Source organism: Petaurus breviceps, unplaced genomic scaffold (genome assembly GCF_028583685.1).
Source record: "Petaurus breviceps papuanus isolate PSGF00001 unplaced genomic scaffold, PetGlider_PUasm1.0 214, whole genome shotgun sequence".
In the NCBI taxonomy this organism is placed as follows: domain Eukaryota; kingdom Metazoa; phylum Chordata; class Mammalia; order Diprotodontia; family Petauridae; genus Petaurus; species Petaurus breviceps.
The window spans coordinates 8,960,261-8,986,298 of NW_027185863.1; the positions used below are offsets into that span (position 1 = coordinate 8,960,261).

The 26,038-nt window shown below is 37.2% G+C and overlaps 1 protein-coding gene across 1 annotated transcript in view; it reads right to left on the reverse strand.

Annotated features, from left to right (window-relative positions):
* CFAP97D2 (CFAP97 domain containing 2) overlaps nucleotides 1-26,038 on the reverse strand; it is a 54,695-nt gene that overhangs the window by 20,501 nt on the left and 8,156 nt on the right. The window contains exons 2-4 of the mRNA XM_069093949.1: nucleotides 16,136-16,359; nucleotides 3,960-4,040; nucleotides 2,618-2,736 (exon numbers count right to left, since the gene is read on the reverse strand). Of these exons, the coding sequence (XP_068950050.1) occupies nucleotides 2,618-2,736; nucleotides 3,960-4,040; nucleotides 16,136-16,294 (359 nt within the window). The 5' untranslated portion in view covers nucleotides 16,295-16,359. The remainder of the gene's footprint in view (nucleotides 1-2,617; nucleotides 2,737-3,959; nucleotides 4,041-16,135; nucleotides 16,360-26,038) is intronic.

The following is a 26,038-nucleotide window of genomic DNA, read 5'->3' on the forward strand; positions in this document are numbered from 1 at the left end:
GCTCTCAGCCTACAGACAGTACAGAGGTCAAACAACTGGTCAGAAGGAAATGACAGGGCTCTCTTTGCTGGCACTGGGGGCACCCATACTCGAATCTGGGTGGCAGTCCCAGGGTGAGGAGGAGCAGTAGCACACCAGAGCTTGTGGATACAGTGGGTAGGGACCCTGGTCACAGTTCCAGGGCAGAAAAGAGGGCTTGTGATCACTCACAGATCAGAGTATAGGCCAAAAAAGTAGTAAACACACCTCTCCTTAGGTCATAACACCTTGGAAGAACCGAAAACTTATAGGTCCCTTGAAGTATCTCTGAAAAAAGCTGCACAAAGCCCTGAAGCTTGGAGCAGTACGCCCCCCACCCTGGAAGCAGAGCCCCACTTTTGTAAAGAGTTAAAAGTCAAGGAATAGACCGGAAAAAATGAGCAACAACAGAAAAATTCTGACTATAGAAAGCTACCATGGTGACAAGGAAGATGCACACTCAGAAGAAGACAACAAAGTCAAAGCTCCTACATCCAAAGCCTCCATGAAAAGTATGAATTGGTCTCAGGTTATGGAAGAACTCAAAAAGGGGTTTGAAAACCAAGTAAGAGACATAGAGGAAAATCTGGTAAGAGAAATGAGAGTGATACAAGAAAATCATGAAAAAAGAATCAACAGCTTAGTAAAAGAGGCACAAAAAATATTGAAGAAAATAGCACCTTAAAAAAACAGAAAAGAGGGGCGGCTAGGTGGTGCAGTGAGTAAAATGCTGACCCAGAGTCAGGAGGACCCGAGTTCGGTTCCGGCCTCAGACACCCACACACACACACAAAAACTATCCATGTAACCTTGGGCAAGTTACTTAACCCCAATTGCCCTCTAAAAGACAAAAAAAAACCCAAAAAACAAACAACAAAAAAAACCCCAGAAAAGGCCAAATAGTAAAAGAGGTCCAAAAAGCCAATGAGGAAAAGAATGCCCTAAAAGCAGAGATTGACAAATGGAAAAGGAGGTACAAAAGCTCATTGAAGAAAATAATTCCTTAAAAAACTGAATGGAGCAGGTGGAAGCTAATGACTTTATAAGAAATCAAGAAGCAGTAAAACAAAACCAAAAGAATGAAAAGTAGAAGACGTGAAATTTCTTATTTGAAAAACAACTCTCTTGTAAAACAGATCCAGGAGAGAGTTTTAAAATTACTGGATTTCATAAAAGCCATGATCAAAAAAGAGACTAAACATCTTTCAAGAAATCATCAAGGAAAATTGCCCTGATATTCTAGAGCCAGAGGATAAAATAGATTGGCTAATAGAACAGAAAAGGAAAATGACAAATGGTGGAGGGGATATAGGAAAAATGAGATATTAATGCACTGTTGGTGGCATTGTGGACTGATTCAACCATTCTGTAGGGCAATTTGGAACTATGCTCAAAGGGCCATAAAACCATGTATGTACCCTTTGACTTAATGATACCACTACTAGGTCTGTATCTCAAAAGAGATAAAAAAAACAAAAAGGAAAAGGACCTATATGTACAAAAATATTGTAGCGGCTCTTTCCTGGTAGCAAAGAATTGGAAATTGAGGGGATGCCCATCAATTGCGGGATAGCCGAACAAGCCATTATATATGATTGTGATGAAATTCTATAGTGCTATAAGAAATGATGAACTAGATGCTCTCAGAAAAACCAAGAAAGACTTACATCAACTGAAGCAAAGTGAAATGAGGAAAAACAGGAGAAAATTGTGCACAGTAATGGCAAGATTGTAGGATGATCAACTGTGAACGACTTGGCCATTCTTAGCAATACAGTGGTCCAAGACAGCTCTGAAGTACTTATGATGAAAAATGCTATCCATCCCCAGAAAAAGAACTAATGGAATCTGAACGCAGATTGGAGCATATTCTTTTTACTTTCTTGTTTTTTCTTTTAATTTTGGTCTATATTTGGTCTATATTTTCTTTGACTAATATGGAAATATATTTTGCAGGACTACACATGTATAATCTATATCAAATTGCTCAATGAGGGGGTGGCGAGGGTGGAAGAAAATTTGGAACTCAGTTATAAAAATGAATGTTGAAAATTGTTTTTACATGTAATTGAGGAAAAATAAAATACTAAATTAAGCAAAAAAAAGGAGTGGATTAAAATGCTGTATTCCTTGAGTTCATTTTCATGCTTCTCTTTTACAGCATTTTACTTAGCCATCAAATACCCTTAAATAATGTTGTACACCCTAGAATTGTTCCTTTAGTGTGTGGTGATAATGAAATGTGCTTTGGAAACCTTAAAGCACTATTTAAATGTAAGTTGTTATTATTGCCCCATTCTCATCTTTTTTGGTGGGTTTCAAATAGAATCAATCCTGAGACAAGACACTATTCTACTATTACTTAGTTTAATATTATATTCTACTATTATTATATCTAATGTTCCTATGAACCATTGCACAAGGGGTAAAATCTTATTATTACTATTCTAATACCTAAAGGATCTGTGATTCCATCAGTGTGGGGAGGGAACTGCAAATGTGGGTACTCCCTCTGTCAATTCAGATTACAACCTATCTCTGACTTAGTGTTGCCTGAAACTTCTCCTCTACCTTCCTCCCTCTCCTCCTCCCTTATTACCATTTTTGTCTGTAGTCATTCAAGATGTCACATGCATCCTGGGTCCTCATGATGAAAGCTATCCTCTCCATAAGCCAGCGATTTTCTCTCTCAATGAATCGAAGCCTTTCTGTCTCCTTCTGTAGAGTTCAAGAACAGGGCAAAGCTTTAGAAAGCTTCGGGAACATCAGCACCTTTACTACCTGTCTCTCTGATTCCCTCTATTCTGCATTTGTTTTCCTTCAGTTAAGAACCCAGTGCTGGAGCACAGAAATCTTCTGCAATCATGAAGATAATCATGAGGGGAAACTTTTCAAATGAATCCTTTGTGACCCCAAATATACCAAAATGAAGACTACCCTCATGTGCAGAATAGGAGTTAAAAAACAAAGGCAACAAGGAATGTGTTAACATTAGGGCACCCCTCAACAACACTGAGACATGACAATGGCAATAGAGAGAAAAACAAGTCTCGACAGGGAGATTTCACAGGGCTCCAAAGCAGAAAACCACTGAGGCTGGAGGAGAGGGCTAGCCTTTCACTACATTTCTGACTTTCTAGACTTCACAAAATGCTAGCCTGGTTTGCTCTGAGTTGGTTGTTTGCCTTTTATCCTATCCATTTAAGACCGCTCCTTGATTCCTGCTCTCATTTCTCTCTTTAAAATGAACAAGCTCATGCTACGGTTTAAAATCATCACTGTCAACCCCAACATAGAGAGGCAATACCACTTAAGAACAAAAATCAAATGAAAGCCTCAAACCACAACATATTGATTTTATGACCAGATATTATCTGAGTAACCATGCCACACCAACTCTCCACAGGCAACTATGTCTTAAAAATATGGTTAAGTGGTAAAAATTACCCTAACCTTTAGAATTGGCAGCATGCTTAACTGATAGGAATATTTTTTTTATCATTTTTCTACTGCTATTTTTCTTCTATCTCCCCTTATAATTAAAAAAAATTAGTAATAAGATGAGAGGTAATGATAAGAAAAAAGAATGATCTCTGGTGCAGTGACCTCTAAGTTCTATTCAGAAACAAGTGAGTTTAAATTGGTTTCTCCAACTGTTCTTTTTATAAAATGATTAAAAAAACAATTACTAGGGGCAGCTAGGTGGCACAGTGAATAGAGCACCAACCCTGGATTCAGGAGTTGAGTTCAAATTCGACCTCAGACACAACACTTACTAGCTGGGCAAGTCACTTAACCCCAATTGCCCTGCCTTCCCCATGCTAAAAAATAAACAAACCAGTTACTATGCCTGACCTTTTAAATCCCCAGAGTTTGCAGCTGACTTTTTTTTTGTTATTGTTAGCTATTACAGTAACTAAGAGAAATCACCCCAAGGATACCTTGAATTTCTTTAGATTGAGTTGAATATGGTTGTAGATCAAAGGAGGCCCACAATCCACTATTGCTTTGGCAGTCTCGACCTGTAAGGAGAAAATGAACATTTTTATTCCAAGTACAGACAATCAAATAAAATCTGCTAAGATTTATAGCCACATTGTTATTAGATATGGAATCACAGTTTCTCCCCTAAAAAAAATATTACCAGCATTGACAATGCACAAGGGAAGTATGTGCTGAAGCCACCTCGTACCAGCTCAGAGAGCTAATTGTTTAATTTTCAGTGTGAACATTTACACTTTGAAAATAAGGAAAAGGCTACAAATCAGGACTTGGTTTACTCTTTCATTGATTGTCTAGATTCTGTACTTCAGAGAGTGATAGAAAGGGCCATCTAGGTGGCACAGTGAATAGAGAACTGGCCCTGGAGTCAGGAAGACCTGAGTTCAATCCGGCCTCAGACCCCTGACATGTACTACCCGAGTGACCTTGTGCAAGTCACTTAGCCCCAGTTGCCATCCCTTCCCCCCTCCAAAAAAAAGAGAGATAGAGAAAATGTTAATAATGCAAGTTAAGCTTAAAAGTGTGGCTTGTGGGGTTTGTTTTCCTACAGAGAGTTGGTTTTTAAACATATGTTAGAACCCTCACCCACCTTCCCAACTCCCTTCTCCACCAGTGGAGATCTAACCCCTTTTATTCAGTCAGTCAAAAAGCATTTATTAAGCAACGACTATGTTCCAGGAACTGTGCTAAGTGGTGGTCATACAGAGACAAGTAGAAACCCATCATTGCTTTCAAGAAGCTCACAGTCAAATGAGGGAGGCACAACATGCAAACAACTGCCTACATACATACGCACGCCTCGATGGATAGTTTTTATGAAGTGCTAGAGGAAAACAAAACAGAATGAAGCATCCTTCATGCCAACCTTTCTGGTTACAAACCTTTCCACATTAGTTCTACCTAGTTCTTGTAAGAAAGATCTATAGCCCATGAATGACCCTCTCTTCCAAGCCGGACCTTCAAGGGCTTCTGGAAGGGTAATATCTACGTTTTTGTATGTGTGTGAATATATACACATAGAGAAAACAGATTAGATACTAAACAGAAGATATAGACATGGAATTTACACAGCTTATTGCTACCATTTTTCATAGCACCAGTGATTTTTAAGGGTATAGGGAACTTCAGGTGAGAACTCCCTCTACCAATGCAGATCTGTAAGGGGGTCTGCAGATTAAGAGTTTTAGAGAGTGATCTCAGGCACTGCAAGATTAAGTGACCTACTTCAAGCCATACAGAGATTGTTGGCCCTGGACCTGAATCTAGGTTGCCCCACCCTGAGGTTTTCATTCATATTATACGCTGCTTTTCGATGGAAGAATATTTACAAGTCACTATTCATTACCTCAACTGTACCATGCTAATTTAAAGCTAAGAATTATTAAAAAGAATTATTAGTGACATAATGATTTCATTTAGTATTTCAAGATCACTCTGTACTGAATTTGATAAATCTAACTTCAGAATAAACAAAAAAGAAGTTAAGGAGATGAATAGAATTATAGAGAGGGTAGCTATGATAGACCTCTGGAGAAAACTGAATGGAGATAAAAAGGAATTTATCTTCTTCTCAGTGGTACATGGCACATACACAAAACTGACTATGTACTAGGGCATAAAAACCTCACAATTCAGGGCAGAAAGGCAGAAATATTAAATGCATCCTTCTCAGATCATGATACAATAAAAATTATATGCAATAAAGGGCCATGGAAAAAATAGATTAAAAAATCCTAAAGAATGAGTGCGTCAAACAAGAAATTATAGAAACAATCAGTAACTTCATTCAAGAGAATGACAACAATGAGACAACATACCAAAACTTGTGGGATGCAGCAAAAGTAGTTCTTAGGGGAAGTTTTATATCCCTTAATGCATACATGAATAAAATAGAGAAAATGAAGGTCAAGAAATTGGACATGCAACTGAAAAAGCTAGAAAAAGAACAAATTGAAAATCCTTAATTAAACACTAAATTAGAAATAATGAAAAACAAAGGAGAGATTAATAAAATTTAAATTAAGAAAACTATTAAATTAATAAATAAAACTAAGAGCTGGTTTTATGAAAAAACCAATAAAATTGATAAACCCTTAGTTGATATGATAAAAAAAAAGAAAGAAGAAAATAAAATTATGAGTATCAAAAATGAAAATGGTGAATCTACTTCCTAGGAAGAGGAAACTAAAACAATAATTAGGAATTATTTTGCCCAATTGTATGCACATAAATTTGACAATCTTAGTGAAATGGATGAATATTTACAAAAATATAAGTTGCCCAGACTAACAGAAGAGGAAGTAAATTACTTAAATAACCCCATCTCAGAAAAAAGAAATTGAACAAGCTATCAATGAACTCCCTAGGAAAAAATCTCCAGGGCCAGATGGATTTACTGGTGAATTTTATGAAACATTTAAAGAACAATTGATTCCAATATTTCACAAACTATTTGGGAAAACTGGAGAAGAAGGAGTCATACCAAATTCTTTTTATGACACAAATATGGTACTGATATTGAAATCTGGAAGAGACAAAATGGAGAAAGAAAATTATAGACCAATTTCTCTCATGAATATAGATGCAAACATTTAAAATAAAACATTAGCAAAAAGATTACAGCAACTTATCACAAGAATAATGCACTTTGATCAGGTAGGATTTATTCCAGGAATGCAAGGATGGTTCAATATTAGGAAAACTATCAGTATAATTGATTACATCAACAACAAAACTAGCAGAAACCATGCGATTATCTCAATAGATGCATAAAAGGCTTTTGGCACCCATTCCTATTAAAAACACTAGAGAGTATAGGAATAAATGGAGTCTTCCTTAAAATAATAAGTAGCATCTATCTAAAACCATCAGCAAGTATTACATGTAATGGGGATAAGTTAGAAGCATTTCCAGTAAGATCAGGGGTGAAACAAGGATGTCCACTATCACCCCTCTTATTCAATTTGGTACTAGAAATGCTAGCAGTAGCAATAAGAGAAGGAAAAGAAATTGAAGGAATCAAATTAGGGAAAGAAAAGACTAAGCTATCACTCTTTGCAGATGATATGATGACATACCTAGAGAATCAAGGAAAAAACTACTTGAAACAATAAATTTGGCAACGTTACAGTATATAAAATAAACCCACATAAATCCTCGGCATTCCTGTATATTTCTAACGAAGTCCAACAGCAAGAGATAGAAAGAGAAATCCCACTTAAAGTTACTGTAGACATTATAAAATATTTGGGATTCTACCCGCCAAAACAAACCCAGGACCTATATGACCACAAATACAAAACACCTTTCACACAAATAAAGTCAGATCTAACTAATTGGAAAAATATCAATTGCTCGTGGCTGGGTCGAGCTAATATAATAAAAATGACAATTTTACCTAAATTGAATTATATATTTAGTGCCATACCAATTAATTTACCAAAAAACTACTTTATAGAGCTTGAAAAAATAGTAACAAAATTCATTTGGAAGAATAAACAGTCCAGAATATCAAGGGAATTAGTGAAAAGAAATGCTAGGAAAGGTGGACTAGCTATACCAGATTTCAATCTGTATTATAAAGCAGCAGTCATCAAAACTACTTGGTACTGGCTGAGGAATAGAGGAGTGGATCAATGGAATAGATTAGGCACATGAGATTCAGAAGTCAAAGACTATAGTAATCTATTGTTTGATAAACCCAAGACCCTAGTTTTTGGGATAAGAACTCACTGTTTGACAAAAACTGCTGGGAAAACTGGAATATAGTATGGCAGAAACTGGGCATAGACCATTATCTAACACCATATACCAAAATCAAGTCTAAATGGGTGCATGATCTAGGTATAAAGGTTGACACTGTAAGCAGTCTCAGAAAACAAGGAATAGTTTACTTTTCAGATCTATGAAGAAGGGAAGACTTTATGACAAAACAAGAGTTAGAGAGCATTATAAAATGCAAAATGAATAATTTTGATTACATTACATTGAAAAGTTTCTGTACAAATAAATGTACCAATGTAACCAATATTAGGAGGAAAGTGGAAAATTGGGAAAGAATTTTTACAACCAGTGTCTCTGAAAAAGGCCTCATTTCTAAAATATACAGAGAATTGAGTCAAATCTATAAGAATACCAGTCATTCCACACTTGATAAATCATCAAAGGATATGAACAGGTAGTTTTCAGACGACAAAATTAAAGTTATCTATAAGCATATGAAAAAATGCTCTAAATCACTACTGATTAGAGAAATTCAAATCAAAACAATTCTGAGGTACCACATCTCACTGGTCAGATTGGCTAAGGTGACAAAACAGGAAAATGATAAATGCTGGAGAGGATGTGGAAAAATTGGAACACTAATGCATTGTTGGTGGAGTTGTGAACTGATCCCACCACTCTGGAGAGCAATCTGGAACTATGTCCAAGAGGCTATAAATAAGTGCATACCCCATCTCACCAGTCAGATTGGCTAAGATGACAAAACAGGAAAATGACAAATGCTGGAGAGGATGTGGGCAAATTGGAACACTAATGCATTGCTGGTGGAGTTGTGAACTGATCCAGCCTTTCTGGAGAGCAATCTGGAATTATTTCCAAAGGGCTATAAATACTTTCATACCCTTTGATCCAGCAATACCACTCCTAGGGTTATATCCCAAAGAGATCATAGAAATGAGAGAAAGACCCATATGTACAAAAATGTTTATAGCAGCTCTTTTTGTGGTAGCAAAGAATTGGAAATTAAGGGGGTGCCCATCAATTGGGGAATGGCTGAATAAGTTGTGGTATATGCATGTATGGAATACTATTGTGCTATAAGAAACGAGGAGCAGACGGTCTTCATATTTACCTGGAGAGGCTTAAAAGAACTGATGCTGAGTGAGAAGAGTAGAACCAGGAGAAATTTGTACACAATTACAGACACAACATATATGTGATGACCAACTCTGATAGACTGGACTCTTCTCAGTAATGCAGTGATATAAGTCAATCCCAAAAGACTCATGATGGAGAGAAATATGTGCATCCAGAGAAAGAACTAGAAAGAACTAAGTTCATATCCAGGTGGAAGCAAAATACCTGATCTTTTTCCTTCTCTTATTTGGTCTTATGTCCTCTTTACCATTTTTCATTCCAGCTGGTACAATCCATCCTTATAACCTAATGTATAATGTGAAAGTATTTACACATCCTATACTTGACTATAAGCCGCCATGGTGGGGGCAGGGGAGTGAGGGGGACAAAATGTGAAACTCAAGGAATTGTGTAATTGAATCCTGTAAACTAAAAGGAAACAAACAAATTAATAAGTGCATACCCTTTGACCCAGCAATACCACTTCTAGGGTTGTATCCCAAAGAGATCATAGAAGTGGGAGGAGGACCTGTATGTACAAAAATATTTATAGTAGCTCTTTTTGTGGTGGCAAAGAATTGGAAATCAAGCAGATACCCATCAACTGGGGAATGGCTAAGCAAGTTGTGGAATATGAATGTAATGGTATTCTATTGTGCTATAAGAAATTAGGAGGCAGATGGACTTCATATTTACGTGGAAAGGCTTATACGAACTGATGTTGAGTGAGAAGAGTAGAGCCAGGAGAAATTTGTATACAATTACAGACACAACGTATGTGTAATGACTAACTATGACAGACTGGGCTCTTCTCAGCAATACAAGGTTATAAGACAACTCCAAAAGACTCATGATGGAAAGAGATGTCCACACCCAGAGGAAGAGAAGCAGAGTCTGAATGCAGAATGAAGCAAACTACTTGCTCTCTCTCTTTTTCTTGTTTTGTTTTGATTCCTTTTTCCATTCTTCATTCCATTGGTTATAACCCTTCACAACCTGACTAAAGTTTAATGTGAAAAAAAGATCACTCTGTAGGCACTGGGAGAGGAAAAGAAATCTATGTTATTTATCTTTTAAAATGAAGTGGGAAGGAATAAAAGACACATATTAATGGTCATTTCTACTTCACTATGTATTTCCAAAAGTCTTTTTGGTCATTAACTAGGGATGATAACATTGGCCTATATGTAAATTCTAGGTCTTCAAGTAAACAGCCTTAACTCTCTGTTAATTGCAAAATAAACTGTTACCCAGGAGAGTTTTCTATTTCGGGAATTTATAAATCAAGGGATTAATTAGAATTTAAGAACATCCAATATGCTACACAGATGGGGGATTGGTGGGAATTACTTGCATTTGAAAAAGGAGGTCTTCAAAATAGCAGTTTCCCTAGTGTTCTTAAATTTTTGTTTTTCTGATGGTAGCCAATTAGACTGAGCAGCATTGAAGGATAACAGAAAGCTGGAGTATTCGGGGCCTCTGCCAAGGAAGGACAACCAGAAATAAAGGTAAATGATTTTTAAAAGATGATACTGTGAGCCAGTGGAGAGGTGGGATTAAATTCCATTGATCCCCAACTTTGGGAACCTCCAGGATTGGAGCACAAGGTTTATTTCACTCCTGTCATGGTTGAACTGTCTCCTCTTGGCAGGCAGGGACAACTGGGAAGAGGAGCCCAGAAGGCCTACCTCAGTCCCCTCTGAATTAAAAGAAACTGGTGAGTTTGGGGTTCCCTGAAGCCTGTGGTTGCTGGGGCTGAGAGTAGACAGAGATACCTGGGGGCCCAGCCCGAGTGGAAGAAGAAGCAACAGTGGCTGGATAGCTCCTCACCTCTTTCATCACCCCTTTGAAAATAAAAAACTCTCCACCAAAAAACAAAAAACCAATTCCATTACTACAACAGCTTTACAGAAAGACTTGAGTGTAAATCTCAGCTGGGCTACTTAAATGCTATGTGACCTTGCGCAAGTAATGGCCACTCTGGGCCTCTATTTCCTCTTCTGTAAAATGAGGTGATTGGGCTACATGATCTTTAAAGTCCTTTCTGACTATAAATCATATGATTTTATAAGTCTTTGCTGATAGTAAGATACCTATATACAGAATTTTGCCTTGGGACAAATAGCGATATTAAAATTTTGGGCAGGAAGGTGAAATTCTAATCTTGGAAGTCTGTAGGAATATTCTCTAATTGAGTTGTAGAAGGTTTTTTGTTTGCTTATTTGCTTTTTTTTTTTTCAAGGAAAACACAAACTTGGCAGCATCAGAGCCAAGGTAAAATTAGATATTTTTATAAGATAAGGACCCTAGTTACCAGAAAGCAGGAGTGACAAAGAAGTTAAGGTTGTGCCCTGATGGGAGAAATGAGACCTTTATCCCATTTTCAAAGATATCCAGTAGTACCTGGGTTAAACGAAAAAAGCCTGAGGCACTGTGTTCAATATACAGTGTGGGAGTGGAGGGCAGGAATACACACAAAGTTTAGATAAACTTTACATATGTGTTAGAGCCTAGATGATTGTTTTGCATAATTTCTATTTCTACTCTGTTTGCTCTTTAGGCTACATTAATATTAATTTCTATTTCTGTAGGAACTCATTCTCAATGTGCATCATGGATGCAGTAGGGAAGTAGGGCTAGGTATAAAATAATTTTGCTTTCCCAACAACTTTTCAACAATATGTTCTATAAGTCTACAGAAATTTCTATACAAAAAAGATTATTATTAAATGCTGGCCAGTTTTTCACCTTTGTAGTTAAGTGAGAGGAAATGTGCTTTAAATGTATGGAGAAAATTCACCTTTATATAAGGAGAACTTTCTACCCGTGAAGTAATTTTAAAGTTCATCAGCATCAAATTTCAGTACCCATTCCCTAGAGATATCTTTTAAAACAATATTGTCTCTTTATTGTTGTGATTTATGTTGTGTATTATTCCCCCTACTGCAATATCAACTCAAAAAGAATGGGCAAAGAGTCAGAGCCAATAGAATTGGCAATCAGAGAAGGCACTAAGGGTGTGGCAAGGAAGATGATCATGTAGGGGTGCAACACCCAGGTAAAGCTTATTTAAACTTTGTATTTCCCCCTCCTCAAACACACACACACACACACACACACACACAGCAATAAATATGGTGGAAAAGAGCTGCTAGGTAGACGTGGTAAAAGTCCAATTAATACTGACCAAAGAAAATCTCTTGGGGAGCTTACTAAATTGCAAGCTTTTTAAGGGCAGGAATGATTCTTTTGCCACCCCTGCTCTAGGGTAAACGCTTCAAGGACGGACCCAGTGATGAGCTGAATGTCTTTTGTCTGAGGACCAGTGCAGCTAAGTTCCAAGAGGTTCATCACAAAGCTGATAACCTTTTTTTTTTTGGCTTTAGCAGCTCTCAGAGACCATTTGCCAAGTTACAGAGGGATTGTCACTTATGTCCCTGGAGGAGATCCTCTTATTTGATGAAATTAAAGATTCCTGAAGTTTTGAATTATATTTTTTGTACTCCCTCCCCCTCTGAATCTTCCCTGAATATACACTACTTGAGGGCAAGTTCTGTTTGCTTGTTTGTATCCCCAGCACATGGCAGGGGCTTTAAAATATCTGTTCAGTTGAACTGAAGTATTGATAGTTTTAACATTACTCTTGCTTGGGACTGGGCATTAGAACAGCATTGAGCTTTATGATACTATGGTTTTTGAAGCCTAATCGCAATGTATATTGTAGCAGGTAACATTAAAAAAGATAGCCTGGTGTATCCCATTAGTCTTTAATTTGTGTGTGACCTTTTCTTATGGGTTAAGGAGAAAGGACTGGAAATTATACCAATCAACCAGGCTGGTTAGCCTCCTAAAGTCCTCAACAGCAAATGGATCACAGTGTAACTCCCAAGAAGTTCCGTCTGATGTCAAGGCTTCAGCTTCAGTCAGAATGAAGACTGACTTTTCTGATGAAGGCTGGAGAGTGGTAAAAGAGTGACAACAGGTTCAAGGGCTATATGTCATCAGCCCAGAGCCTTAGCTTGGAGCCCCTCTGCCATCCATATGTCAACAGCACAGAGTTGGCTTTTAGCAAAACACAGACGGTCAGAGGACTGGGAGATCTGCCTTTTTATCAGGTTAGGGACCACTCTTGAATTTTCAAGATAACACTGAATCTTTTGACTTTACTGTTCTCCCCTTCTGAATGTTAGTACTTACTTGAATTTCATTTTACATGTTGTTTTATGTATGTTTGTCCAAAACCCTCCTAGATTCAATAAGATTGCAAGTTTCTTACAAGCAAGCATATAGTTTCCTATTTCTTTTAACCCCTAATGACTACTCTAGTATCATACACATAGTAAGTAATAAATACTGAGAATAATATAATTTTACTAGAAATTGTCTAGTCCCAGTTCTTCATTTTACAGATGAGAAAACTAAGGCCCAGCGAGAGACCTCAATAGTGGCAGTCAAAACTGGAACTTAGCTCTCTTGATTCTCAGGACTATTTTCTTTCTGCTATACCACAATGTCCCTAAGGGAAATCCTAGACCATGTCTTTGTGTCTTTTTTTTTCCATAATTGTGGGGATGAGTTAGAGGGTATGCAAAATTATTCTTTTTTTTTTGCTTTTTTAGAGGGGCAATTGGGGTTAAGGACTTGCCCAAGATCACATGGCTAGTAAGTGTTAAGTGTCTGATTTCAGATTTGAACTCAGGTCCTTCTGACTCCAGGGCCGGTGCTCTACTCACTGTGCCACCTAGTTGCCCCTAAAATTATTCTTTTAAAGAATAAACTAGAGATAGCCAGAAGTTGAGCTGTCTAAAAGGCCTGCCAGTCTGTGATCTTTGGAACTGCTAAGAGGAGAAAATCTTCCTTTGCCCCAATGTGGCAGGAGTCACCCTTCCTCATCTCTACCCTTACCCCTAGGTAAATGGAAGGGTTTTCTCTAACAATTGATGATATTCTGAATTATCATAGATTTTCAAATGTATGTGTCAAGTGCAGATCTATACCATTCTGAATTGTCAGAAAATTGAGCTGATTCATTTTTATATGTTATTCTTCACAATGACCTTGTTTATAAGTTCTTAGTTTTGCTATTTGTCTAGAATAAATTGATGTCTAGGTAACCAACATGACTTTCCTGAGTCCTAACAGTATTTGTCTGGTGATAAACCTGAAACAGGGAAGTGACAGTGAACAAACCTGTTTTACTGGTAGTCCCCAACTCACAAACTGGTTCTGAAAATTTATTTAGAGGTCAGTTGTTTAGAATGTAGAATGCAATTATCCATAGAAACTGTGTTGTCAATGGTGGTTAGGTCAACAGGCCACAAAAGCCTATTTAACCCACAAAGTAGTTGAACCAAATGCTCTAGAAACTTTTTTTAAAAAAATATCGTTTTGTTATTTCATCTGTGTAGGGAGCTTCTGGTGAGAAACTTCTACCTTAAAGAGTTTTACATAGCTAGTGTGAGAGATAGAACCTGAATCCAGCCCTTCTAAGCTTAGGCAAGCTTTGTGCCATTTTGTCTCTCTGGAGAAACTTTCATCCATTACATTATTTCTGTGGGAAAAATCTGTTTGGAGTCCAAAATTAAAAGACAGCATTAGGAACTCCTCAATGTGCTGCATGGCAGGAGGGAAGGCCTTTCTTTCCTACAGCCACCAAGGTGACCCAGTAGTGAAAGTATCTTCCTGACACACCTGTGATACGCCTTGATAAGTGTTGCCAATGGCTATGCAGTAGCAGCCATTCACAGGTGGGCAGAATGATGTAGGAGTGGAGTCAGAGGACCTGGGTTTGAATCACAGCTCTGTTATTCACTTGGTACACGGCCTTGGGAAAGCCACATCATCTCTTTCAGTATCGGTTTCCTCATCTATGAAGTGAGGAATTGGACTAAGTCACCTCTAAATGCCCCTTCAGCTCTGACATTTTGTGATCTCAATCTGCACAATTTTCATCTACATCTTTCTATAAAGATGGACAAAAGGAGCCTACATGTACAATATGTCCTAAAACATGCCACCTTTAAAACCACATTACGTTTAGTGAAGAATGAATTAAAAGGTCAACATATATAATAAAACTTAAAGGAAATGGTAATAAAAATATCTAAAACTATGTCTAAAATTAATTTTAGATTTCCATGGAAAATAATATTTCACAAATATTGTTCTATACCTTCCTTCTGCTACCTCTGTATCAGAGGAAGAAACTGTATACTTTAATGAAATACAGCATACATAATTAAAAACACTTGACAGGCCCTTGAATTCATCACTTCACTAGCATTATAATAATAAAAGAAATTATCCTGTGAAAAGCTATATATTAGGTGGGGTCCTTAATATTTTCTGTGTTATGGACCCCTTTAGCATTTGGGTGAAGCCTACTGACCCTTTTTCAGAAGAATGCTTTAAAATGCATAAAATAAAATACATAGGATTATAAGGGAAATCAATCATAATCATACAGTTATCATTTTTTTTAAAGTTCATGGACCCCAGGTTAAGAATCCCTACTGTATACCAAAATGTAACTTTCAAGTTCTGTTGGTGAGAGTGAAGTCCCGTTTTCCAGCATATATCTATGATGAATGTCAGCAATAGGCCTCCTCATTCCCAGTGGAAGAATTGAGCTACCACCTTATTTAGCTGCTGTTGAACAGGAGCTGCTGAATATGTAATTATTTCTTGAATGTGGGCTAATTTCTGTTTCCCCCTCTTCACATTTGTATCCTCTTGGATCCAGAATGCTGGATTTGATAAAAAATGGCTCCTTGATCTAATGAGTTAAAACTACCATAAGGGATACACAAGGAGTCTCCATTAGTATGGCTAATGACTTCAACTAGGCATACATCTATAAATAGCAGAACAACACTTCTTAATGATGAAACCAATTAGATGGCGAGAAAGGGTCTCCTGAGATAGGTGATATGGTGGCATCCCTCCCTCCTTGACAGCATCACTCAGACACAGCCAGGATGTGGCAGTAAGAAACATGTTCTGGGGAAACAGAAATGTGGAGAGGGAATCAAAAGGGTCTCCATCAACCCTGAATTTGTAGTCTGGGTAATGAGAGAATGCACTAAAGGCTGCTATCTGGTAATTAACTAGATGATGTAGTTAACTAGATATAATTTCTCCTATAAACTCCCATTTGTGAAATACTAGAGAGAGAACTATCCTCATTTAGATCTGAAAATATTGTTTGTCTATCAAAATCATCCATGCTCAGTCACAAGATTAGGATTGTGCCTACCTTTCTCCTGTGGTCTCTGTAGGCTCTCTCCCATGATTTCTGGTTGAATATATTGTCAAAGTAATTAAACATAGGGTGGCAGGATCGATGCATTTCAAAATGTTTGATGGGCCTGTGCACCTCTTCACAGAGAGGTGTCACTTTAACACAAACCTTCATGCAAAGCCCTGGAGACTGTAATTGTGTTTTCAAGCAATCACATGGTAGTTGTCATGCCATCCAAGCTAAAGGGAAGAAAAAGAATAGCTGGTGTAGCTTTTCAAACAATATATAGAATGGAAAAGAAGTAATTAATTCCAGTATTCCAAGGGGATGGTTTCTCAATAGTACTTGACTAGAACAGAAATTCCATTTTGGTTACCACTTTTCCCATTTGCCCAGTAACTGAGGAAGAAAATGTACCACATGGATAATAATAAAATATTCCTTTCTTTCTGTTCCTAACCTTTCCTTTCCTATCCTACCCTTTCTCCCCTCCTCTTCTCTCCTTTCTTTTCCTAATGGAGTCACACAGAGTCAGACACAATTGAAAAGACTGAACAACAGCAAAAAAGAAGCAGAGAATCTATTAGGATCCATAGGACATACAACTTAAGTTTAATTGTTTGCCTCTGGAAAATCACCAGTCAAATGTTCTGGTCTCATTCACACAGACTGTGGTCAGACATTTGGATGGCAATGACTTAAATACTGGATTGGGAGTCAGAACTTGGGTTTGAATCCTGCTGCTGCCACCAGTCAGCTCTGTGTCTTTGCGCAAATCACTTTTCCAATCTGGGATTCAGCTTCCTCATCTATAAAATGAGGGAAGTCGACTTCATGACCTTTAAGGGCCTGGATAACTTTAACTCTATGATCCTAAGCCTCTTTTAAAAGTCAATCAAAATTTATCGACCATTTAATATTCAGTCTAGGGAGAATCTGGTCTCCATAGTTTTAAGCTACACAATGAACACTTCTAATTGATGCAGCTAAGAAATTGTTTGGTTTTCTGGTAGGCCACTGAGTAACTGTGGTTACTAACTGGTGCATTGGAGATAGGTTAAGAATATCTATTGTAATTAAAGACAGTATAAGGAAGAAAAGGTTAAAAGCTAAGAGGTTGATCCTTTTTTTGTAGCAAAAGTTTAAAATATATTTCTAAGCTGCATAAAATGTTATAATATTGTACAGTAAATAGAGCACTGGCTCTATTTTTGTTCTTATTCAGTCATGTCTAATTCTTTTTGACCCCATTTGGTGTTTTTCTGGCAAATAATAAATGATAATGGTGCAGTTTGCCATTTCCTTTTCCAGCTCAGAAAACCTATGCCAATGGGGATTAAATGATTTGTGCAGGGTCATAAAGCTAGTAAGTGTCTAATGCCAGATTTGAACTCAGGAAGATGAGTCTTCCTGACTCCAGGCCTGGAACTCTTGCTGCTGTGCCACCTAGCTACATGTGGTCAGACAGGAAATGGAAAGTTTAAACATCAAAATCTTGGGTGTCAGTGAATTTAAATGAACAGGGATGGGTGAATTTAATTCAAGTCATCATTACATATACTATTATGGGGGTGGCTAGGTGCCTCAGTGAATAGAGCACCAGCCCTGGAGTCAGGAGGACCTGAGTTCAAATCCGGCCTCAGACACTTAACACAAAAACTAGCCATGTGACCTTGGGCAAGTCACTTAACCCCAATTTCCCTCCAAAAAAAAAAAGGAGATAAAAGGACATATACTATTATGGGCAAGAATCCCTTGGAAGAAATGAAGTAGCCATCATAGTCAATGAAAGGGTGAGAAAAACAGTACTGGGGTATAAGCTCAAAAATAACAGCATGATATCTGTTTGAATCCAAGATAAAAATGGTAGGGATTTAACAGAAGTAGAAGAGATTAAGAAGAGGTGGCAAAGATATGGAGAAGAACTATTCAAGAAAGATCTTAACATCCCCAATAACCATGATGGTGTGGTTACTGATTTAGAGCTATATATCTAGGAGAAGGAAGTCAAGTGGCCCTCAGGAAACATTGCTAACAGTAAAGCTAGTTGAGGTGAGACAATTCCAGGTAAGGCTATTTAAAATCCTAAAAGATGAGATTGTTAAAGTGCTGCATTCAATATGCCAACAAATTTGGAAAACTCAGCAGTGGTTACTGGATTGGAAATTTATGTCCCACTCCTAAAAAGGGACAATGTCAAAGAATATTCAACAGTTGCATTCATTTCACAAGCCAGCAAAATTATGCTTAAGATTCTGTAAGATAGGTCTCAGCAATATGTGAACCAAAAATTACTAGAAGAGCAGGTTGGTTTTTGAAGAACTAGAGACTAAACTGCCAACATTTGCTGGATTATGGAGCAAATGGGAGTTCCAGAAAAGTATCTACTTCTGTTTCATTAACTACATGAAAGCATTTGACTGTGTGGATCACAACAATATGTGACAAATCTTTAAAGAGAAGGGAGTACTACAACCATCACCATTCTTGTCTCCTGAGGAACCTGTACCTGGGTCAAGAAGCAAGAGTTAGAATTGAAAAAGGAATAAATGATTGGTTTAGGTTGGGAAAGGAGTATGATAAGGCTGAATATTGTCACCATACTTATTTAACATATATGCAGAGTATATCATGTGAAATGCCAGTCTGGAGAAATCAAAAACTGGAATTAAGGTGGCTGGGAGAAATATCAACAATCTCAGATGTGCAGATAATGCCGCTCTAGTGGCCAAAAGTGAAAAATTAAGAAGTCTCTTGATGAAGATTTAAGAGGAGAGTATAAAAACTGGCTTGAAGCTTAACATTAAAAATAATAATAAGATCATGGCAAATGATCCTATCATTTCCTGGTCAATAGAGGGAGAAGAAATGGAAACTATGGCAGATTTTATATTCTTGGTCTCAAAGATAATGACTGCAGCCATGAAATCAAAAGATGCTTGCTCAGATGCATAGGTGAATTCTACCAAACATTTAAAGAACAATCAATCCCAATACTATATAAACTATTTGGAAAAATAAGTGTAGTCCTACCAAATTCCTTTTATGACTGATACCTGAACCAGAAAAAAACAAAACAGAGATAGAAATTATCAACCAATTTTTCTAATGAATATTGAGGCAAAAATTTTAAATAAAATACTAGGTAAAAGATTACAGCAATATGTACGAGGATCTTACACTACGACTAGGTGGGATTTATACCAGGAATGCAGGGCTGATTCAATATTAGGAAAACTATCAGCATGATTGATCATGTCAATAACAAAACCAACAGAAATCATATAATTATCTCACTAGATGCAGAAAAAGCCTTTTTTGGTTTTGTTTTGCTTTTTTGGGGGGAATTTGGGGTTAAGTGACTTGCCCAAGGTCACACAACTAGTTTTGTGTGTGTGTGTGTGTGTGTGTGTGTGTGTGTGTGTGAAGTGTCTGAGTCCAGATTTGAACTCAGGTTGTCCTGATTCCAGGGCCAGTGCTCTACACACTGTGCCACCTAGCTGCCCCAGAAAAAGCCTTTGACAAAATATAGCACCCATTCCTATTAAAAACACTAGAAAGTATAGGAATAAATGAAGCTTAATTTAAAATGATAAATAATATTTATCTAAAACCATCAGCAAATGTTATCTGTAATAGGGATAAGCTAAACGCCTTCCCAGTACAATCAGGGATAAAGCAAGGATGCCCATTATAATTTCTCCTATTCAATATTGTACTAGAAATGTTAGCTATAGCAATAAATGAAGAAAAAGGAATTAAGAATAAGCAATGAGGAAACAAAACTATCACTCTTTGCAGATGATATGATATTATACCTGGAAAATCCTAAAGAATCAACTGAAAAATGATTGGACATTATTAACAATTTTAGCAAAGTTGCAGGATACAAAATAAATTCACATAAATCATTGGCATTTCTATATATTACCAGCAAGAGATAGAAAGAGTAATTCCATTTAAAATAACTGAAGACAATAGAAAATACTTGGGAGTCTACCTACCAAGACAAATCCAGTAACTATATGAACACAACTAAAAAATACTTTATACACAAATAAAGTCAGATCTAAACAACTGGGAAAATATTAATTGCTCATGGGTAGACAAAACTATTATGATAAAATTATAATTCTACCCAAATAAATCTATTTATTCAGTGCCATACCAAACTATAAAAAAACAATTTTATAGAACTAGAAAAAATAACCTAAAAATTCATCTGGAGGAACAGAAATTCAAAGATATCAAGGGAATCAATGGAAAAATAAATGTAAAAGACGGTGGTCTAGCTATAGCAGACCTCAAATTGTATCATAAAGCAGTAATTATCAGAACAATGTGGTTTTGGGTAATAAATAGAGTGGTGAATCTGTGGAACAGATTAGGTAGAAATTACATTTTGGTAAATAACCACAATGTCAGTATATGTTCAAGGGACTCTCAATCTAGTATATGATAATCTAGTATATGATAAACCCAAAGATCCAAGCTTTTGGAACAAAAATTCATTATTTGCCAAAAACTGCTAAGAAAACTGGAAAATGGTATGGCAAAAATGAAGTATATACCAACATCTCACACTACATACCAAGATAATCGGTACATGATTTACAATGAAAGGATGATACCATAAGCAAATTAAGAGAACATGGAATAGTTTATCTGGCAGATTTATGGACAAAGGAAGAATTTAGGACCAAAGAAGATAAAGAGAGCATTACAAAATGTAAAAAAGACAATTTTTATTATATAAAATTAAAAAGGTTTTGCACACAAAAAAAACCAATGCAGCCAAAATTATTGTTGGGGGGGGAGAGGGGATGGGTATTTTGCAACAAGTTTTTCTGATAAAGGCCTTGCTTCTCAAATACATAAAGAACTGAGTTACATTTATAAAAATACAACTCATTCCCCAATTGATAAGTGGTCAAAGGATATGAACAGGTAGTTTTCAGACAAAGAAATTAAAACTGTTGACAGTCATATGAAAAAACGCTCTAAATCGCTATTGATCAGAGAAATGCAGATTAAAACAACTCTGAGGTACCATGTCACAGCTATCAGAGTGACTAATATGACAAAATGAAAATATTGGATGTTGGAGGGGATGTGGGAAAACTGTATCACTAATGCACTATTGGTGGAGTTATGAACGGATCCAACCATTCTGGAAAGCAATTTGGAACTATGCCCAAACTGTGCATACCTTCTGATCCAGCAATAATACTTCTAGGTCTATATTCCAAAGACATCCAAAAAAGGGAAAAGGATCTATTTGTACAAAAATATTTATAGCAGCTCTTTTTGTGGTGGCTAAGAATTGGAAACCAAGAATAGGTGGATTTCAGAAAAACTTGGAAAGACTTATATTAACTGATACTGAGTGAAGTGAGCAGAACCTGGAGAACACTGCAGATGGCAAAAGCAACATTGTGGACTATTGACTATGATAGACTTAGCTCTTTTCAGCAGTTCAATGATCCAAGAGAATTCCAAAAGACTCATGATGGAAAACACTAACCACCTCTAGAGAAAGAACTATGGAGTCTGAATGCAGATTGAAGCATAATATCTTCACTTTTATGTTGTTTTTTTTCTTTCTGGTGGTTTTCCTCTTTTTGTTCTGATTCTTCTTTCACAACACGACTAATGTGGAAATATGTTTAATACGATTTTACACAAGTATGATCTATATTGAAATGCTTGCTGTCTTGAGGAGGGAGGGAAGAAGGAAAATTTGGAACTCAAAATTTTACTAAAATGAATATTTAGTTTTCAAAATAATAAAATACTATTAAGGAAAAAAAAAGAATTGGAAATCAAAGGAATGCCCATCAATTGGAAAATGGCTGGCTAAACAAACTGCAGCATATGATTGTAATGAAATATTATTGTGCTATAAAAAATGACAAGCAGGATAACTTCAGAAAAATCTGGAAAGACATACATGAGCTGATGCATAGTGAAGGGAACAGAACCAACAGCAATATTGTTACTGTGAAGAGCTATGAAGAGCTATGACTAATGATCCAAGACAATCCCAAAGGACTCATGATAAAGCATAGTATCTGCCTTCAGAGAAAGAACTGATACTGTTTGACTACAGACTGAAGCATGCTATTTTTTACTTTTATTTGTCTTTCTTTAACAAAATGACTAATATGGAAATGTTATACATAATTACATATATGTAACCTGTATCTGATTCCTTACCATCTTGGGGTGGGGGGAGAGAGGGGGAACAATAGAATTTGGAACTCAAAATTTTAAATAAAAATGTTTTCAAGAAAGGATGCTTGCTCTTTGGAAGGAAAGCCATCGTAAATCTGAATGGCATACTAAAAAACAGACATCACCTTGCCAACAAAGATCTGTATAGTCAAAGTAATGGTTTTTCCAGTAGCAATATATGGCTGTGGGAGTTGGATTGTAAGGAAAGTACCACAGAATCAATACTTATGAATTGTGATGCTAGAGAAGACATTTGAGAGTCCCTTGAACAACAAGAAATCAAATCTGTCAATTAAATCAAAGAAATTATTCAGACTATTCATTGGAACGACAAATACTGAAGCTGAAGCTTAAATACTTTGGCCACATAACAAGAAGACAGAACTGACTAGAAAAGAATCTAATATTGAGAAAGATTGAAAGCAAAAGGAGAAAAGGGAGAGCAAAGGAACATATAGACTGATAGTGTCATGGAAACAACAAATATGAACTTGGAGAAACTTTGGGAGATAGTGGAGGATACAAGAACCTGGCACACTATGGTCCATGGGGTCATGAAGCGGCAGGCAATAATAATAAACAAATAAACAATAACAACAATGTGCGAGTCATTGTGCCGGGGAGATCTCGAAATGAGTTCTTGCTCTAAAGGAGTTTGAATTTAGTAGGAAGAATTAGACATCAAATATGATAGAGTTTGTTGAGATGTATATGATTAGAAACATAACGAAAGGTCCCAAGAGGTGTGAGAGTTTATAAAATGGAAGGACATGTTGTGTATTGAAGATAGAATATATAGCCTGAAAGAGGTGTATAGCCTCATGCTGGAAGCCCAAGGAAATCTCTTCACTGAACATATGGGAATAGAAGGAAATAAACTTTTTTTAAAATTTTTTTTATTTTTTCATATGACTGTCAACAGTTTTAATTTCTTTGTCTGAAAACTACCTGTTCATATCCTTTGACCACTTATCAATTGGGGAATGAGTTGTATTTTTATAAATTTGACTCAGTTCTTTATGTATGCTTAATCTTTCTAAACTCCATCCCTATTGTTCTTAGGAAATTATTCAGCCCACTCCCTTATTTCTTTTTTGAGGGGGGAAGGCAAGGCAAATGGGGTTAAGTGACTTGCCCAAGGTCACACAGCTAGTAAGTGTGTCAAGTGTCTGAGGTCGGATTTGAATTCAGGTCCTCCTGACTCCAGGGCTGGTGTTCTATTCACTTCACTCACTGCCCCTTTCATTTATTTTTATTTTTTTTTCTGCTCCCTTATTTTGCAGTGAGCAAAGTGAAGCCCGGGACAGTTGAATGATTTGTCTATGGTTTAAGAGGATATGGTATTCGAACCCAAAACTCTTCCAATTTCATGTCCAATGCTCTTTTCCCTCTCCCCATGCTGCAGTCCTTTTAGACCTTCTCTCTCATCAAAGTTTAGGTCAATAGAAAAATTCAGAGCTGCTGATCTATTCAAATTCAGAATCTTACAATTATGGTCAAGAGTTCTTAGCAGTCTGGGCAAAAAAAAAAAATGAAAATTTAAAATGAAGCCAGTCAGTTGAGAGGAAGCTGACATAATCCAAGAGAAGGCCCATGGTGGGAGGAAGGCTTGCTTGTTTGCCTCTAAGGAGATCTACACAAACACTTTCTTTTCTAAAATGGGTACAGCCTCTCTGCCTGCCAAAGCATGGAATCTCTTCCTGCTTCCCCACCCTCTCCCTCATTTTATCTTGCTATGAAGGCAAGAGCTTTCTTAGATAAACAATAATAAATAGTCTTTATGCTATTTTAAAACAGCCTATTTTTTGCTGTTGATCACTTTCTCCCATGAAGTTGTCTTTGAATGACGTCCTAACCTAGCTGATCTAAACAGAGAGGAGTTTAGTCTGTTGGGATTTAGAAAGAGGAGGCTGGGGTACCATGGTATGTTAGCCATTTGCTGGAAAAGGTCTAACAGCTGCTGTAGGCCTGGAAAGATGAGGGACAAGCAAAACTTGCAGGAGTTTTTGTGAAGCAGAGAAGCTCCTTGAATAGGATATCATGTGTGTTATGTAGGTCTTACCCTACAAGGGGAATGGGCTGAGGCTAAGGCACTTTTTGAAGGCTTTCAATAACATCTGAACTAGTGGGCATTTCAGTGAAGTCATAAGCCAAACAGGATGTGTGTGTTCCTGAGCCTCAGGGGCCAGTAATCAGGAACAGTGGGAGGAGAAAGACTGGATAAATCCAGCAGACAATTTCAGTTACATAGGGAGGGTGCTGGGACCCCAGGCATCTCAATCCTAACAGTGTTTGTTGCTATTTTAATGTGGATCTGATTTTAAAATAAACAAAACATTATCCACCCACCCCCCAAATCCAAGGAAGCAGTTTTTCAGTATTTTTGGTAACGTATCCTTCTCTTCAAAATAAACAACAAAAACCCCAAATCACACACACACAAAAACAACTACATATGCAAGCCGCCTCAAATAATGTAGAGTCCTTTCTTCTGATTTACAAGGTTGATAAAAAAAATTGGAAGATGATATTTATCTAATGTATTTAGTAATTTGATAAGTATAAATTATTATTATTGTTTGACATCTTATTTGTTTTACCTTCACATCTCTCAGGGCAGCTAGGTGGTATAGTGGCCCTGGAGTCAGGAGGACCTGAGTTCAAATCCAGCCTCAGACATTTGACACTCATTAGCTGGGTGACCCTGGGCGAGTCACTTAACCCCATTGCCTCCCCCAAACCCCCCCATCTCTTATCTATCCCTTTCTCTCCACTCATTCAGCACCATCCTAGCACAAGCCCTTATCTCTTCTTGCTTGTTCCATTACAATACTCTTCTAATTTGTCTTTTTGCCTTAATCCTCTCCCCACTCCCATCTATCCTACACTCAGATGCCAAAATAGTTTTCCTAAAGGGCAATACTGCCCAAGTCAAACCCCGCCCCTCCCCTCTCACTCACTCCCTCTTACCTCTAGGATCAAATATAACATCTTTTGTTTGGGATCTGAAGCCTTTCACGACCTGGCCTTTTCCTTCCTTTCTATGTACTTGAGGATATAAAGTAATCTATATTTGTTATTACTTACACTTGATGCTCTAAATCCCAACTCTGCATTTGGAGCAGCTGTCCTCCATGCCTGAAGGTTCTCCATCCTAACCTCTGCCTCCTAGCCGACTCAGCTCAAATCCCATCTTCTACGGAAGGTCTTTCCTGGTACCCTCATCCTTACTCCCATGGCCTTCCCACTGAGATTACCTTCCATTTACATTATATATTATAGGTACATATCTATTTCCATGTTTGTTTTTTCCTTACTCCTGTGTTAGACTGTCAGCTTCCTGAGAGCAGGGACTAAGTTATTATCTTTCTCTTCCTCAGAACTTTGCACAGTGCCTAGCACACAGTAAACAAATAAATTCCTATTGACTGACTATACTTATTTATACTTAATTCATGGAAAGATTGTTAAAGCTGGCTGTCAAAAGACTTGGTTTTTAGTTCATCTTTATTATTCACTTGGTTGTTGGGTTTTTGTTTTTGTTTTTGTTTTGCTTTTTTTGGAGGGGGGAGGGCAGGGCAATTGGGGTTAAGTGACTTGCCCAAGGTCACATGGCTAATAAGTGTGTCAAGCGTCTGCAGCTAGATTTGAGCTCAGGTCCTTCTGACTCCAGGGCTGGTGCTC